A 19,044-nucleotide genomic window follows, 5' to 3' on the forward strand; every position below is an offset into this window, starting at 1 on the left:
AAATTGCCTTTTTATAAGAACTGAAACGCAATGGTTACCGTCAGTGTCACTTACGTAGCAGCCAACCAATGATGATGAGGAACAATAGCAATTATTAGATTGTTATTTTTAATTCTAGCACATAACAATTCCCACATTTTACAGGTGTAGTGGTCCAGACTATATCCTTGGTCAGAATATATCTGGCTACATCCTTGCCAGGGGTATATTCCAGCCTGCTATGCCAGTATTGTATGATCTCTTTTATCTCCCAGTCTAGACTGCCCTGACAGAGAGAGATGCCAGCTGCAGAGAGACTGAGCAGGTGTTTGTCATTAACTTAATCAGGGAAGAGGGAACATGTAACAGTAGAAGTTCATGGACAAACAGAATTGGGGGTACTACTGTAAATGCAGAAATTTTCGCGGTGGCTTTATGTTCGCGGGTTTTCGCGTTGCCAATTCACTGCGAAATCAAAGTGAACATTTTCCCATCGCAGTAGAGACTACAGTGCATGGTGCTACCGCAAACTTAAAGCCAACGCGAACGGTCCTTTTTCCTGCTACCACGAAATTAAATCCCTGCGAACTTAAATACATTTACAGTATTAGGACATACAGTTAGCTATAACTGGTCTCCTGCCAAAGTGAATCACTCCAGGGTGGGAGACTGACCCTGCCTCTACATGGTGTAATCATCAACAACTGGCCTGAGACAGGCCTTTCTGTAGGATGAAACCTCCAGTGGTAAAGGGTCAGTGGAACAGTAACACTGACATCATCCTCATCAAATGTACAATACAAAGCATGGTGTAGTCCTATGATGGTACTCTGAAAGTCCATACGTGTATATTCTCAAGATGTGTACTTTTTGTCTTGTTTATGTTCCCAATGTTAACAGCATAATATCCTTTCGAGAATACATCAACATCTGACAATTTCTTTCCATGTTTACATGTTTTTAGGTAAAACTAATAGCCATAAAAAGTTAAGAAACTTAACTTAGAATTTCTTTGTAGGACATAGCAACCAGCAAATGTATACCTTTCATTTCAATACTAGTATATTTGCAAGACACATCAAACTGGTACCAAATAACACATCAACACAGCACTGCCTGTGTAATAGCACCACCTAGTGGTTAGTTACTGCATTGCATATGGCACACTTCCAGCTTCAAAACCTGAAGGAATTCAGACTGGAATGAAACCACAATGCATGGAGTTTTTAAGAATCACTTTATCTCAACAAGACAGATTATTTTCTCCCATCACTGAGTATTGTTTCCTTCCACATCCTCTTGGCAGAGCAGAATCCATGGGGAAACAATTTTTATGTCAAATTTCCTAACATTTGATGCCTCATTCTGTAAATACATGTTATATCTCCTATAAATCTCTGTCCAACAAAGTCGCTATGTATAAATATTCTACTAAATCTCTAGTAACAAGAGACCCATGCTTGCAGTTCTTAGACGTTATATTATGTCTGAGGAGACTGCATGACCAGACTGTTGAGCTGAGTTGATGGCAGGCTGCCGAAGTCTCTACCATATCTGATACTCCCAGCTGTTTGGGTGGATCTTTGATCACAAAGGCTTAAATACTAAATGTCACTCCTTCCATCTACATAGTGAGTCTTTGAGGGACTGATAATATTTGGAGATTTCATGTTAGAGTTAACAGAAGAAGATAAGTTACGAAAGTGCAATAAACTATCTTGTCACAAGAAAGCTCTGCATTTAACACTTACCTCAACTAAAAATGGTATAATGATACATGTACATTTCTATATATACTCGCATCGTGACATTGCTGGATCAGATATTTAATACATGCTTACAGACCCTTTTTTCAGATGAATGTCTTTTTTTGTGAGTTTTATTTCGTTTGAAATTTCAAATTCATTGGTAATTTTTTAAGCATGATCATTGTTCCTTCCTTAGAGACAAGATTACCTGGCTAAATTGTTAGTAACATCAAGGCAAAACAGAACATGCACATGGCTCATAATTACATAAAATACCGAGTATTCTGTCAATGTGTACAATGAATGAATAAATGAATGTAGTCTAGTGTTTGCTAAACTTTTGGGAGGTGTCTATCTCATTGACGAGGGAATGGTCAGATAACATCAGTCGAAGGTATATTTTTATCTCACGACAACAGAGCATATAATTGCATTGACGTGACTACATACTGTGACATGCGTCATTAGACATTGTTTACTGTCATACAAAATTTGACAGTTTGAGATTTAGACATGAAACTTTGGAAACATTTCATTCCATGCAAACTTACAGTTTACTTACATTTCAGTATCTTTTATTACCTATAAATAATGACTATTTTACCTTCTATTTGCATTAAATGTGTATGAGCACGTACATGAACATTGTAGGTATTGTCTGACAGACGCAAGTTAAACTTACAGATCAAAAGATTAAACTGTTGTATTGTTAACATCCAGGTGTCCCACGTTGTGTATGACGTCAATCGCGCTAGTCTTTTGTTATTCAGGTATGAAAATTACTGCTTGTTTTGAAGTTAAGGTGCCACTAACGACTCTCCCTGACTCTAATGGACGGTTACACCCAGTTTTCCTTGTAGATAAGAACAAATTATACCAGTAATTGTTTCCTTCTAGTGGTATACATGCAGTACATGTACCAAATATGCTGCATGTATGGCAGCACGTTGGCACAAGGTTAGGGTTAATAACTCAGAGCCTGCAGGTATTGCGTTTGAATCCATAGGAATTTAACTGGCGTTCCTGTGAAAGCTCAAAATACTTTTTTTCTGTCTACCTGCAATGGTGCAGTTAACTTTTGCAATTAACTGCACCAGAGAAATGCTATCTGCATCTTTCATATATACCACGAAAGTGGGTAAAACAACCTTTTGAACATACTTTATAAACCTGTTTACTAAGAAAGTAGGCAAGGGAATACTGTCTTGCATAGAAACAAAATAAAATGTTACAAGCAGTACAGCAAAAATCCACTTAACAACAATGCATAACCTGGTGCAGGCTAGGTACAGGTAGACATCAGAAATACCTGCACAGCCCAACTTTTACCTACACTAACCTGCATACAAGCATGCAGGTGGTGTTTCGAGCCCTGTTGTGTATAAGGAGAGCTGCACCTGAAGCATGTTAAGGAACCCACAACACTTATCAATACGAGTGTGAGTGGATCAGCTAAATCTGTCCGAATATGCAGTTTGTACTTTTCAGTACAAAACTGGTGTGTTACACCATGAGACAGTGTACCAGTTATGCAATACAAACAAACATAATCCAATCAACAGCATTTGCATTCTTTTAATCTTCCATTTGTAAGTGAGCTGAATGAAGTAAAACCACTAGAGGGTCAGAAATCATGTCACTTCACTTTTACTTCAGGAAAATCTCTAGCGACAAACAAAAATCATACAAATCTACCCATACTAATTCTTTGAGTTTGAGTTACCCTTATTGCAAACAAACCAACACATCACCGAAACAAACAAAACAAATACATGTGAATACTTTGCCAAGTTTTCTAAAAGTATACTATTGATTTGAAAATAAATCTCGTATTTCCTTCTGATCAGGAAATACAGTTTTATGATGCCTCCAAGGGAAATCCAGTATTAACACATAAAATATGTCCATATCTTCTTCCCTGAGAACCCAAGTGTAAGTGAATCAATCCTTGGTCACTTATCACATGGAAGCACATGGCCATACCACTATCCTGGAGGAATAAAGTAATCCAGATAGATTGAAGTGGGTGTTACTCCAAAATATTACAAACAACCTGAAGTGTTTCTCAGTTGTCTGTTGCAAGAGGACAGAGGGATGTATGAAATTAATGTAAGTACATCTTTGCTTCAAGGACACTCAGCTCCAGGCTGTCTCCAGGACGCATCTCTTTGTTCTGGGATGGAAAGTTAGTTGTTGGAACAGACAAAACTTTCACCCCATATGGAGGGTTCTAGCCAGGATTTTATTTCAGCGTAATGGTAACGGCAAGGGAAAAAGTGACCAATCAGGGAATGGTGACCCCCCCTTCCATACATTGGAGAGATTTTGAAAATGTACTGAAAAGTTGGCATGATAACGGTACTGTGAGGGGACTTAATTCTGATAACATCACATGTGATGTGAAGGACGTTTTGGTCAATTTGAAGTAGGATATCATCATTTTACATATTTCATTATAATTGTCCAACAAGTAAATGATAGCAAATTACTACAACGCAAGCAGAAAATTAACGTAGTGGTCCTCATTTTAGCGTGGTGGTACTAAATTATACTGTAGCGGCCCGTTATGCTAAAAATGCACTGGCTAGAACCCTGATCTGTCCACATGATGTTTTCCCTGATAACGAAAAATTTGCGTTTTGCTGGTGTGTTCTTTTCCTTTATTCTTCTTCTGTTAAACAAAGCAGACATATAATGCACACACATTTATACAGCAATTTCTCTGTTCATCCTGGACTACTTTTGGAAGGTTTTGGGACTTTTTGTTTTTTTAAGACTTTTCAATGAAAACCTGACAGTCATTGACTCGCAGTATGCTGTTATACAGGACAAAATCCAAAACAAAAGTTGCGCCATGCAGAAGCACTATGCTTTCAAGCTTTATCGACTAACGCTCTTTTGGTATCACCTTTGGCGATGTATCTTTTGTCTGTATTAAGTATGCCATTATGAATGATGATGATGGTGTTTACATGCTGTCAGGGTGACTGATTGATTAAGATTGACAGCTGCCCTGTGGCACTGCACAGGGGGTGCAACAGGTTTTCTTTCATCACAGAATCTCCAGCCAGTAATTTTCTGCAACTGTTAGTATTATCACAGCTTGTTGATTAATGGTTTGTTGCACCTTCCCCCCCATCTTAATTTTGGTAGCACATGTGAAGGCAGGAACACTATGAAAAGGGCTGTTTCTTATCAAGTCAGCAACTGCCCAAGGCATGACATTTATCTGGCTTTTGGCACCAGGTGTTCCTTCTGTTTCAATAGTGATACACTGTAATCAGGACATCACATTATCAGTTGTTTGAAGCCTGCTGTTCTGAAAATCCAGTTTGAAACCTACATGTAGCCTCTACCAGACTCCACAGAGAAAGTTTGGAAAGAACAGTGCAGTATGGACAAATACCACCTTGACTACAGTGGCAAATCCAAGAAGCAAGAAATTCAAAAATGACTTTTGACAATGTGTAGATACTTCAGAATAGACTAGAATCATAAGATAAAAAGGTACAGAAAAGCCGCAATTACCGGTACAACCATAGCTTCCTGGCTGACAAGAGGTAAAGAAGCAAAAAGATCAACAACAAAATCTCAGTCAAAAATCACAAAATTGTCTACTTCCGTTACTTTGAGTGTACCAAATGAAATACTGCATTTAAGTTTGCGGGGTTTTAATTTCGCGGTAGGTGGAAAAAGAAATTTTCGCGGTAGCGGTTCGGCATAGCACCATGCACTGTAGTCTCTTACTGCCATGGAAAAATATTTGTGGTGGTTTTAAGCTTGCGGTGAAGTGGCCACCACAATAACCTCAAACATTTAACCACCACGAAAGTTTCTGCATTTACAGTAGTACATTGGAATAGTTTTGTCAGGTTGGTAGTCATTTGAATAAAGATACTCTTTTTTACACACTTGAAGAAGGTGACGGACGGTCATGAAAACATTGGTGTGAGTAAAGCATTACGGTTGTGTTGAAAAAAAGAGTCTCGCTATTCGAAATAGTACACTGTGAAAAACTTAAAGGTTACGAATCTATGAAAAGAGTAACCCACCTTGAGTGGTTTTGGTTCTGGCCCGACCTGTTTTCCATGCATCTCTTCCACTGCCATCATGGCCTGTGAAGCCCTGGCATACTTGATGTACGCCACACCTTTGCTCTCTTTGGTGTTCTACAGAAAAATGATAACAACGGGGTACACAATGAGCAAAACAACAGACAAAATAATCTACAAGTATATAACAATCATCGTGTATATCCTTCTACATTGGAAGAACAAGTTTTGACCTAATAGTATGTACAATGTAGCTGAATATAGTTTGATAATGTTGCCGATTAACAGCAAAAGGTTTCACATTTCTATATAACGATCTAACTTACATTAAGTATGGACATTTCATCTTTCTGTTAAAATCAAGTATGAATATGTATGTATGTATGTATCTTTCATACCATTGCACTTTATGAATTTTGTTATTATTTGTACCTCCTTTCCTTTCAATGTGCCAAAAGAGCGATCCCCAATAAGCACATACGGACAGGTAAATTGAAAATAAGTCAACTTCTGTTTTCGTTTCCTTTGATCAATGGGCTCCCACACTTATTAATAAATCACCATTTAAAATACTTCTCTTCTTTTATCAGACTTTTTGAGGTCTCCAATAATTTTATGGAGATGACCTAAATTGTTTCTGAAGTCTGTATTCATTCAAGGCGGTTAAAGGGCATGGGAAAATTGGGGCCATTTTCTACCCCATCCTGTGTCTTCAAAGTATTTTCAGCTGTGACTTTTTCAACTGTCCCAGTAACCTTTGAACTGTCAACATTACTCACCCTGACCTTGAACTGTCACAAATGACCTACATGCCCTTGAAGAGATTTGTGTAGTACTGTTCCCTGCTTTGTATATACATCCCCAAATATCATAACAACTTTGAAATGGATTTAACTTAATGTTGATACAGCAGACAAGCAAAATTGATAATCTCATTTTGATAGGAAAGCTGTCAGAACTTTTATGAGAGTTCCATGTGTTCAGCACACATCCATAAAACAACAGGAATTCTTGTAATTATTTTAGCAGGGACAAATTTAATAACAGTTTATTGCAAATTCTTGCCCAAGGGCTAATTGCAGTTAACATGAAAGGGGGCAAACAATTAGTGTAGAACATTATAGAATATGCCTACTCTAGTCTAAAAGCTAACTCTAAACTGTAAATTGATGGATTCTACTTCTTTTCCTGAGACAGTGGAAGACAAAGGATCCCACCTTTTCTATAATGTGTGGGTTCTGTGATGTTAGGAGGAATGTAGTTTTCTTTTAGTCTGTAAACACTGGGAAATTTGGGAGGCATTTAGTGGCCTGTTTAAAAAGCTCTTGTCTTTTGTGATCGTACAAGGAACAGTTTGAAATAAAATGTGTTTCATTATCCACCATGTTTGATGTCTTCTTGTTCCGCCCTTTCTCTATTCAAGGGCACAGGTGCTACTTCTAATTCTACTGATTCCGAAATATTAATATAATGAACTGTAAGAAACAGGTGTATCTCCGGAGGAAAGACAACTTTGATGAAAGAATAACTATCATCTTTAAGTAAAGATTCATCTCTAGCTGACAGCAAATATGACATAATACATTGCTTTCCACATTGACATGACAGGAATGGAATACCTAGCTTTATTTAATCAAACAATGTCATTAGTCATCTTGTCACGTAATGCGTCAACACTCTTACTACACAAAGTGAGGCATTAATAATTTTCGCAATTCCCATTTCCAAAATATAAATCACAGTACTGTAAATCTTGAATAATTTGCAATGGTTTTATTTCTCTGGTTTTTAAGGCATTGCAAATACATGTACAATGTACATGTATGTCTACTTTTACTTGTACTATGACTACAGTAACAGCTGAGTCCTTTTCCCTCCTATCCATGATAGAAAGCCACTGTGAAAGTAAGTACTAAATTTACAGTACAAGTGTACAAGTACTCTCACTGTCTCCATCTGATGAAGAGGTCAGGGATAGCATTGTAGGCAAGCTTTGAATGTCAATGACAACTAAAAGTGAGCCTGTGGACCAACATGTCCTTGCTGATGACATTGCACAGTATGTTAGTAATGGTAGGGAAGGATCTGTCTCTATTGCAGTTATTTTAGTCAGGATCATCACATATCATGTCATGGCACCAATATACATTATGCTATTTGTAGTCTGACCCAGTTTATCTATTTTCATAACGCACCGCAGTTACGTGCGATGGCACAATATTGCAAGCTGGTTATGAAGTTCTGAATGACTATCTGTGAGCAAGAGCATAGGTTGTGTTCCAATACCAATAGTTAACATGTACCGTTAGCATTATTACCACCATTAAATATTCTTAATAGCATTTGTGTGTGTGTGTGTGTGTGTGTGTGTGTGCGTGTGTGTATGTGTGCGTGTGTGTGTGTGTGTGTATGTGTGTGTGTGTGTGTGTGTGTGTGTGTGAACAAGATAACTTAAGAATGGCTGGATGGATTGTTTTCATACTTGGTGTGTTGGTGGGACATGAGAAAAGCTGGAAATAATTAGATTTTGGGCCCCCTAGCAGCTTCCCTTGGTACTGCAGCATAACTTCCGGTTTTGATATCTGGTGTCCTGAACAAGCTATATGGACACAATTTGGGGGTGTTAGATAGCTCTTGTTTCCAGTATGACCCAATCTATACAGGCTGCATATAAACAACAGTTGAGTATCTTATGTTATCACGGAAATATGCAACAGCTTGCTTGTATCCTCATTGATAACACAGATGGAGTGGACACATCTGTAGTTGCTGGAGAATCAAACTGGAGAATTAAAACTGTCTAGTAAACTTTTTGTCTCACAATATTATGTTCATGAAAATGCAGAATCTGATTATGTTTTCTCTTATGCTTAACAACAGAAACATCTTTTTTCATAGTTAGTCAAAACTGATTTCGATAATTTTTGTTATTTCTATCCATCGGAGATAATTTTACTGGAGAAATCAACAGTATCTTTTCTAGGAATTTTGTAACTTCATATATCCAACTTTGGACTTCACGGGGACAACTTTGTCCTTGATTTCACAAAGTCACCTTCAGCTGAACTTGAATGCCCGTTTAAATCAGTGTAATCTCCTGGCTCCTGGCAAAGGCATGGGGATGAAATATGAATACGGTCACTCCTGCCGCCCTAACCTTTCGCAAACACTATCAGGGAATTCAAAATGAATGTAACTTGTAAGGATGCAATAATCTAATGTATTGGTTCTCAGATTCAACACTGCATTTTTGGGGGGATCGGAAGAAGAATAATGGAAAAATCACATATCAGCACTTACAAGTGTGATGCATGTAGGACATGAGTTAAATCTTAAGACTTAGTGCCGTATTTTCTCAAATATAGTATGCACCCCAATTAAAATACAGACCCCTGATTTGGGGCAAGTCTAAGACAGATCTGTGGGATTGAAAGGTAAAATGGAAAAACTCAAAGAAAGTACGCACCCCTTCACAACAAATTTTGAACAGACTGGGTAAACTCAAATTTGATTTAAAATGATAATAGTTAGATTCCAGGATCCTTGTCTTCCAAACTATTACAACTTTTTCCATTCTATTGTTTCAGAAGCCTAGCATGTTGACTTTGTGACACCTACACCTATATGATTATCTTTGGGTCTATCAACACAATATGAAAACAAAATTAATAGAAACAACCATCTTGGCAATGCTTCAGAATCTGCTCAGTTGAAGATGACGAAAAAAGAATATTATATAAATTGATTTTCCTTATTCGTTTATTCGTTTATTCAACGGATCTCCATTAGTGATTACAATTGAAATTGCATCTCTAATCTTCCTGGAGTCGTTACAAAAACACATTACATGATACAACATTAACACATTACTTATTTACACCTAACAACGCTTAAATCTAATCTAAATAAGTCTCAAGTAGCTGAGAGGTCAGAGGTCAGTGTCAAAATTCTATACATAATTTTATATACATAGATGTCAATGAATGTCTTTACCACCATTTCTGTAGAGGTTTGTGTTGTGTCTGTGTTTTTAGTCTGTCTTTGATGTGTTGCTTGAACATGGATGGTGTAGATGCTTTAATGTATTGTGGGAATGAGTTGTAGGATTTAATACATCTATACAGGAAAGTTCTGGTTGCTGCGCAAGTTTTAGGTTTGGACAGTCTGAATCCCCCCCCTTGTGCTAGGCGTGTGTTGTGTCGGTGGGTGTTTTTGATTGTGTGTAGTCTCTTGTAGGTAGCTTCTGGTTTCTTAGCTGTAAGGAGTTTGTGGAACATAGTGAGGGTTCTGGTGTAGAGTCGTTCGTTTACCTTTGGCCAGTTCAGCTTTCTGTGTAGGTCATCAGTGTTGGAAGTGTACTTTGCATTAAGTACTAGCCTGGCAGCCTTATTTTGCAGGGTCTGTAGTTTATTTAAATTAGATTGAGAACCTGCAGACAGAAGACATGCACAATAATCCATGTGACTCAGAACAAGTGTTTGAGCAACAGTTTTTAACGTGTCTCTAGTGAAAAAGTCCTGAGATTTAGCCAGTGCTGCTAGTGCGCGTGCCATTTTAGATGTTACTTTGTCCAGATGTTGTGCCCAGGTTAACTGCTGGTCCATCAACATTCCTAGAAGCTTAGCCTGCTCAACCTGTTCTATCATTTTGTTGCGCATCGAAAGCTGTAAGGCTGGCTTATTTTTTAGTTTGTGCCGGCTTCCAATAACTATAGATTTGGTCTTGTCAACGTTGAGCACCAGTCTGTTAGCTTGAACCCAGTCATTAATATGAGTGAGTTCAGCTTGAAGAGTGGCTTGTACCTCCGCTATGCTGGGGCCTGCTGCAGATGGGGTTGTGTCGTCTGCGTACAGTACTACTTCGCAGTGTTTTACCACTGTAGGTAAGTCGTTAGTATATACGCAGAACAGCAGTGGGCCTAAACAGCTACCCTGTGGTACTCCACTATTAATCTCTCTGTAAGTCGAGATACCACCATTTACAAAAACGGCCTGCATCCTGTTTGTCAAATAACTTCGCATCCAGTGTAGGGCAGAATCCATGAAGCCATAACTTTTCAGTTTGGCTAGCAATATGTCATGATTTACAACATCAAACGCGGCGCTAAAGTCCAAAAGGACAGCGCCTACCAGGTTTCCCTTGTCAATTTCCTCAAGCCATTTGTCCGTCATTTCTACCAATGCACTCGCGGTGGAGTGTTGTCGCTTATAGGCATGCTGGTAGTCGGACATGATGGCGTTAGAGACAAGGTAGGTTTGTATCTGATTGTTGCATATCTTTTCCAGTAATTTGCTTAGAGCCGGAAGCAAGCTGATTGGACGACTGTTGGGTCCATTTAATGGAAGTGCCTTGTTTTTTACAAGAGGTAGTATTTTGGCTCTTTTCCACTCAGTGGGGAATGTGTGTTGTTTGATAGAGCAGTTGAAAATGTGACACACTGGATTTGCTATATGATCGGCCGCTATTCGCAATAGCGTGTTATCAATGTTGTCAAACCCCGTCGATTTACAAGGCGGAAGTGAAGTAAGTAATTCATGTACGTAGTTCTCTGTTAGTTCTTGAAAGGAAAAAAGAACAGCTTTTTGATGTCATGATGTTTTCGTTGATCGGTGCAGTGACACTGGCTATATCTACAGGACTTCGCGGTGTCAGGTCTTCAACTTTTTTTACGAAGTAATCATTGAAATATTCAGCAATGTCCCTAGGTTTTGTCAATGTCTTACCGTTTGTCTCGATGAACGTTGCAGTTCGACGTGAGTTTCTACCTAGAATCCCATTCAGTACTTGCCAGAGCTGTTTGCTGTTTCTGTCTCTACAATGTTCTTCAATCAATTCCCTGTAGTGTGTTTTCTTCTTCCTTCTATTTTCTTTGACAACTACGTTTCTCAATCGTTTATAAATATCGTAGTCAGATGCTAGACCTGAAGCTTGCGCTGCCTTTTTAGCGTCGTCCCTCATGTTCATAAGGTATCATTCTTATTTAACCTACCTGCTCCGTACTTTTCTTGCAAAACTCCGAGAACCAATTATTATAGATTAAATTGGGGAATCCTTATCTATAGAACAGGTGGGGGTAGAGATAATATTTAGCAAGGCTATCTACCCACCAAAGGACAGTCATCAATAACATTCACGGTACCATCCCTATCAAATATCCTTTTATAAAATCTAATGTAAATTCATCTTCTGGCTTCATGAAGTTTTCCTTTTCAAGTGAAAACTGAGTTCAGTACTTAACAAGCTGTCACAGTTGCCTGGTATAATATCCTTACATTATTTTTGTGAATAGAACCAGTTATTGTACATGTACATACTGAATGTCAGTTGACGAAGGGCACTGAATGCAATATAAAACCCTTGTGTACTACATTCTCAGAATTTCTTGAGCTTTATTCATGGCTTATCTAATAATGCCACAGGCAAAATATCCCCGATAGATCTGAAGTTACATGTATGTATTACTTGTATGTTGCTATCAGCTGCTAACAATATTTTGAACTTGACATTGATTCCAAAGATTTTTTTTTAATCAGAATGTGCATAGCATTCACTTCTGGCACCCTACTATATATATGTGTACATGTACATGTGCTATTCAACAACTGTCATTATTCTGACAGTTTGAATCTATTTGCAGTACATTGACATTGAACTTGAACTTGAAGGTCAAGGCTGCAAGGCTATCATAAGGATCTGTGTGACAAACTGTCGCCTGTTAGACATTGAACTTCAGAGACTATCCAGGTACCAATGAACTTCAGAGACTTTCCCCATTCTGAGCCTGTGCTTTCATGTCAGTGTGTTGATGGGTCCTACAGGGGTGTTCAGACACATTAGGGCAGTCACCCCAGGTTTGACATTGGAAAGTGGGTCACCCCAAACCCTCCATGTGCAGCCCAGATGTACACAGTCTGGGGACTGTCTGTCTGCAACTGAGGCTCTCTTGGGAGGACCAGGTATCCAAGAAATACATTTGGTAAATTATTTTGTTATCAAGAAAGTAATTCCATGCATATAAACATATAACCTAAAGGAGAGAGTGGGTGGGTGAGTAAGTGAGTGAGTGAAAGTGAGTGAAAGTGAGAGTGAGAGTACATACAATGTAAGTGAGTGAGTGAGTGTGTGAGTGAGTGAGTGAGTGAGTGAGTGAGTGAGTGAGTGAGTGAGTGAGTGAGTGAGTGAGTGAGTGAGTGAGTGAGTGAGTGAGTGAGTGAGTGAGTGAGTAATACTCAAGTGAGTAAAAAAAATCTGAAATGTTATGACAATGATTGAACTTCTTGAGATAACTTATTAGGTTCATATTATCTGTTGTTGCCATCTGAAGTCGGAAGTCATATCATTCCCTTTTGGTAAGTTTGTGAAACATAAGAACTTGAAAGTTAGTTGCCCAGCTAGTATCTAAAGTTACATGTACTTAGTGATTTCCACACATCATTGTAACCCCTACACATGCCCTTTATAGGAGAGGACAGACAGAGATGACCCAAAAATAGGCCTTCTAGTCTGGGCATCATGCAGATAGGGTTACAGGCCACAAAAGAACAGTGTCCAGCTGAGAATGTTGGACAAACACAATCAGTCAACTAGGCATGGCCGACCAAGTCTAGACTGTGATCAATGGATTTCTATATAAACAACACGGATTACACAAAGGAAAGAGAGATACATATACATTTACATATATACATACCAGTACATGTAGGTCTATAAATTGCAAATATCAAAATGACCCACTACCTCAAAATGTTATTCTGAAATATCCATTGGAGCAGATCAGAAACTTCTCCGGGAGTTTTAAAGGTCTTTCCTAAGTGGTGTGTACCTTTGACAGGTCTTTCTTAAATCTACTCTATACACATGTACCTGTCTCTCCATTTACCTTTCTAAGATGTGACAATTCAGTAAAACTTGTAATCAACATTGCTGCCGCCTGAAAAACTGCTTATTAAATCTTTCTAAATGAACTGACAATTGTAGCAGTTGCCATTGTCATAATGTTGAGACTAGAACTTGAACACTAGAACATTAGAAGAATGTCAAAACTATCTTAGAAACTTCTGATGTAACTGACTCCAAGTTCATTGCCCTGTCTAAAGCCTAACCTACATTTTGAGACGGTCAGCCATCTGGCCTGTTGACAAGACTCTACCCTAAAGCATCCCTGCTTTTAATCAGTCAGACAAAACGATTCATGAGCTGATGTACACACCATGGTATGCAGTGAGGAAGTAATGATTTTAGTCAGTGTACCCAGACAAATTCATATGGCATAATACAAAATTTTATAATTGAAAACCTAAAGCAATCAGATAGCTGGTCTGTGGGACTAATTAGTTGTAGTCATTAACTTCAATATCAGGTGTGTTATTTTGTCTGTCAGCTGTCTAAGTGCGCAGCTGGCTTTTTGTTGTGATGCAAGACATACATGCCTTAAGGTGTGTAAAGGTAATTATGTGTTAGTTACAAAACACATGTAGGTACATGCTTGTGTAACTTCTAGCTGAGTGACTTGGAACCACCACTGAGTTACTCAAAGATTTTAAATTAGTAGATTTGAATTCACACAGAAGACCTAAGTAATGGTTGCAATTTTTGGCATACTGTAACAGGGTAAAGTGTAAGCAACAACAACAAAAAGATGATTGCAGATAGCAAGACTCGACTCAACTCTACTCCTAAGGCCAGAAAAGCTTTCAAACCACAGCTAGAACATGGTTCAAGAAAGGAAACAAAACTCTAGCAAATGTTTTGAATACATGTGTAGCATAAATTGTATGAAATGATAATCTCTGATATCAATGATTCAATGGCATATTAATGATATTGACTTTAAAACTAAGGAAATGACTATTGTTTATCTGGTAAGGCATAAAGCAACAATCTGCATCCTTAAAGAGAATCAGATGTGCGATTTCCCATGTCTACAAATTTCAAAGCCTTTTGTGACTCAACAACAGCAAAAGCTGATAAACACATCAAACAAGCTTAAACGTTAAGTAGGACCTGAACATACACATGAATCTCTAATTAGCTATACCAACTTGCAAATAACTTCTGATACCACATGGATGTAATGAAAATAAGGTAGGATATGTTTATAAATATTGCTGTATGGTAGGTCGGATCTAAACTAAACACAGACACAGCTGACCGCTCTGCTATGTAAAGTGCTGAGTCCGAAAATTCTCAAGAGGGGACTTGTATCCACAACATTCAATTTCTAAATGTGCATACAAAACAATTATCAAAACACTGATGTCTCATATTACACAGCAATTTATCAGTTGTTACTTAACAGACCCAAACATTGGATGTACATTGATAAAGATCTTATTTTCCTCAATTTCAAAGTTTGATATTGAAAGTCAATTTTCAATTCAGTAGCAAAAACCCGTAAACTGCAGTCGTTTACGTTGTAACCTTTTTTTGTTCCTGTAATGCTCTACTCTAATCTTGAAAAAAGCTAATTAGATGGGAACATCAGACAATGGCAAAGCCATCTTGTAGAAGTTACAACCATTCCATCACAAAAACAGATAACATGATACAAGCATCTGATTTCTGTCTTACTTGACAGTTGCATTTGAACGCACTGACCTTATCCTTGACCAACCAAATGTCCTCCATGTCTCCGAACTTCTCGAAGGCGTACTTGAGCTCGGCCTCGGTGTGGTTCTTACTGCAGACGATGAAGATGCGGGAGTTTGGCGGATTGTCCATGTCGATGAGTCGGGAGGAGCCCAGTTTGATGACACTGCCGCTGCCTCCGTTCCCTACAGAAGAATGTGCAGAAAAGACCAGACCACGTTGGGTGAATGGCAACCAGTTAATACAAACACTGCCTGCCTTTTTTTTACGCCCTAGCTGGCTCCCCACTGTAACACTAACAACAGATGTAGAATTCTGCCCTCATGTGGTTTCTTCCAGTCTCCAAAGGAGGCAGTCCTGAAAAACTCATTAAAACTTCAACCCATTCCTCAGTGGGGGAGTGGGTAGCTCTCTTTCTTCCATCCATCCCTCAAGAAAACTGCCTAACCTTGACACCCCTTACCAGGTAAGAGTGTACAGTTTCAATTCCATCAAGCGCCAGGATCCTTTTTGTAATGACACCTAGCCCAGAATACCAAATGTATTTTCGCAGCACTTGGAAATCGGTAGAGCCAAGGATATAATGTACTTGCCTTAGGCTTTGACAAGTGGTTTCTATCACTGCTAGATCTGACCTATCCCTGAACTTTTGCTCTACATCCTAAGCACCAGAAGCCTGGTCAGTGTTGGGTGCAGCACAGTTCACAATTGCAAGGAGGTTGCAGAACTTGAGATGCAAGACTAGTTTCTGCAACCATAATAGCTGACTCCCATATAAAGGTGAGTACAATCCAGGTATCTTTGAAGTTCTTAGATATGAGTTATTGTAAAGCACATGTCCTGACCTTCTGTTTTCTGTTTTCTAATCTTCTTCCATTTCTAAGAAGTTGCGACCAGGCTAGAGCGACCATAAGGTGTCCTAGATTTTCTTTGCACATGGGGAGATCTTGAGTTAGAATATAAGAATCTTCACTGATATTTTGTGCGATACAATATTATACTACCTGTGGTGACTTTTTCTCCTGTCAGATTGTTGAGTTAATAACTTTATACGAACCAAGCAATTGCTTGTTTGGTGAGCACTGTAAAGGAAATGCATACATATAAATTTAAAGAAATTAATCATGCTCTCTAATTACAGGTACGATTCAAAAGTAGACTCTGAGAGGGACTTTTTTTATGTTTGATAGAAGTTGCCACACCTAAATTTCTAACATAACTGTCCTAAATTAAAAGTTTATCCAGTATCTATGTCATTGCAAAGTTTTTCATTAGATAAGGATGCTCTAGTCAGATGCACATGTCTTACATCAACCCCACCTCAGCTGAGTGCACCAGTGAGTGGCAGGATAATTGATGGCATGTCCTATCCTAAAGATCAGGTGTGCTTAACTTGTCCTGTATGTTTGTTTTGAGTCTACATAAAATGCTGTGGATTGAAATGTGGGAATGTAATGGACCAGTGTTCTAGCCAACCTGAAACTTTTTTCAATGTCCCCTTGATTTTGAATTTGAATGGAAATCCTGTCGAAGGCGTGACATTCTTAGGTGGGTTGGGGATATGCTCCCCGGAAAAGTTTTTAAATCTAGACCCTCTAAAATGCTATTTCCTTTATTTTGAGGGGGGAATTTTGCTGAATTAGACTCAGCTTGGTTCCATTAACCAAGTTTGTAAAAATTACAAGAATATTAAGCTAACCAGAAAAGAACACATCACTGTTATACCAACATCCGGCCCAGGACAGCATTTTTTCCCTTAAAGATTAATATGATTAAGGTTGTGTACCTTTTATTGAACGTTTTGAGTTTGAACAGAACAGAACAAGCAATCTACAAACGATAAGTCTTACATTTTACCTATCTTAACAAGTGATTGCCATAAGATTGGAATGGCTCCCTGCCAGCAACCTGTTGTCATTGGAAATAAAATGTCCTTTACCAAGGTTAAATAAAAATGATACAGCTCCCTAGGGAACTAGGATATACACTAATGGAAAAAGTAAACAGGGAAATGTTATTAACCATAGACCAGGAGCTTCCACTTGCCTTAGCCATTACATATGAACAATCACACAGACCCTTTCCCCTTTTTCTGATGTATTGTCAGCACTTTTGTGTGAAAGATACTGTTACTATTGACATAGGTCTATCCAGATGGAACCAATATGTAAAGGTTGTAGTTAAAAGGTTATTCCATTAAACAGGTTTGGTAGGGGTGGTAAGGTGTACAATTTTTTTGCACTCTTTGATTTGTGTTCAACTATTAGTGATCCTAACCTATTACGTCTTCTGTGTTTTATAAAATCCATTTGATTGCCCACTTGAAAACTTATAATGGAATGTCCCCGTGGTAAAACTAAAGTAGAAAAGCTACACTGCTGGAGAAAATATATAGATGCCTGCCAAAGCGGCTGTTGCTTGAGGCATAAAGGTTATCCCTCGGCAACAGGCAAGTGCGAGGCAAACACCAGGGATTTAGACAGCTGGCTCCAGCACTGGGGATACCAACAAGTTATAAATGATATTCTTAATAAGTCTGAACATGTGGGACCCAATCGTTCAGCCATCTGGGAATATAGCTGTTTCTCTGCCTATTATGTTTTGGCAATCCTCCCAGAACAAGTATAACATGTGGATAAATATACCATTGTACAAAGCTGCATACACATATATGTATAATGTCACTATATATACACTTAAGATGAAATGTCGGCAATGTAATTTTACAGACAAATAAAGCCATAGCTTCCTCCCTAATGCAGTTCTAAAGGGTAAAGGTACGGCAATCAAATGTAAACAATACCAAACGTGTCAAAAATGATAAAAATGCATGCATAGATAACAACAAATCGTTGCAAATAACTTTTACAAATTACACATCTCACTGAGTAGTAAAGCTCTTAATTCACATCCAGGAGGTAACGTAGCATAGATAGCGGACTTGATGGTCCAGTATCTATCTGTCAATCACCTTCCCTTGGGCAAAACTGATTGGTCCACTTTGTACTATCCATTGCCCTGAGAAAGGTGACAGAAGGTCACCTGAATGTGGACTGTTATGTTACTCCCTGGTTGTGAATAAGGAAACCGACGAAATTATTCACCGAAATATACCTCATGGACTTCCAATGGTACTTGATCAGTTATCATAATAAAATCAAGAGTTGATTAGAATCTTCTACCAGGTAGGAACTAAAGAATTCCAATCAAACATTACTGTTCAACTTCAAGTAAAACCTCAAGTCAACACTTTCATGTTTTTGACGGAAAATCTAGAAGCACAATTCTTTTTTCAAATGGCTGAAAAGAGCTTAAAGATTTAGATTCTAGTCAAATATGATGATTTTTTTAAAATATAAATTGTATAGCACTTCTAAGAAGAGTTTGTCTAGACAGCGCTTTTTACAGACTAGCTTTGATCATTGTTGCCAACTATAACACAATGGCAACCTAGTTGTTGAGCATTTCAAAGCTATCATGTATTCAACAAATGGTATAATACAGGTAAAGTAAACGTGCAGTACAGGTGCTCTTCAACACGTACCTGGCTTTGTACGAAAAATAAATCACCGAATTTCTCAAAGCTAGACAGCCGTGACAACGTCCTTCTGCAACGTGGGGCGCAAAGTCTAAAATTCCCTGCAACTTGGCAAAAGCTGAGGACCAAGCTTCGAACC

General features: G+C 38.4%; 1 protein-coding gene across 3 annotated transcripts in view; it reads right to left on the minus strand.

Moving 5' to 3' along the window:
* Window positions 1-19,044, minus strand: part of LOC118423770 (RNA-binding protein 45-like) — a 67,736-nt gene that overhangs the window by 23,129 nt on the left and 25,563 nt on the right. For 2 of the 3 annotated variants that reach the window (XM_035831991.1, XM_035831990.1), the window contains exons 2-3: window positions 15,377-15,552; window positions 5,780-5,896 (exon numbers count right to left, since the gene is read on the minus strand). In XM_035831991.1, the coding sequence (XP_035687884.1) occupies window positions 5,780-5,896; window positions 15,377-15,552 (293 nt within the window). Of the gene's footprint in view, window positions 1-5,779; window positions 5,897-15,376; window positions 15,553-18,911; window positions 19,036-19,044 lie in introns of those variants that run through there. The other variant, XM_035831992.1, reaches the window with a different exon arrangement.

Source organism: Branchiostoma floridae, chromosome 10 (genome assembly GCF_000003815.2).
Source record: "Branchiostoma floridae strain S238N-H82 chromosome 10, Bfl_VNyyK, whole genome shotgun sequence".
Taxonomy (NCBI): Eukaryota; Metazoa; Chordata; class Leptocardii; order Amphioxiformes; family Branchiostomatidae; genus Branchiostoma; species Branchiostoma floridae.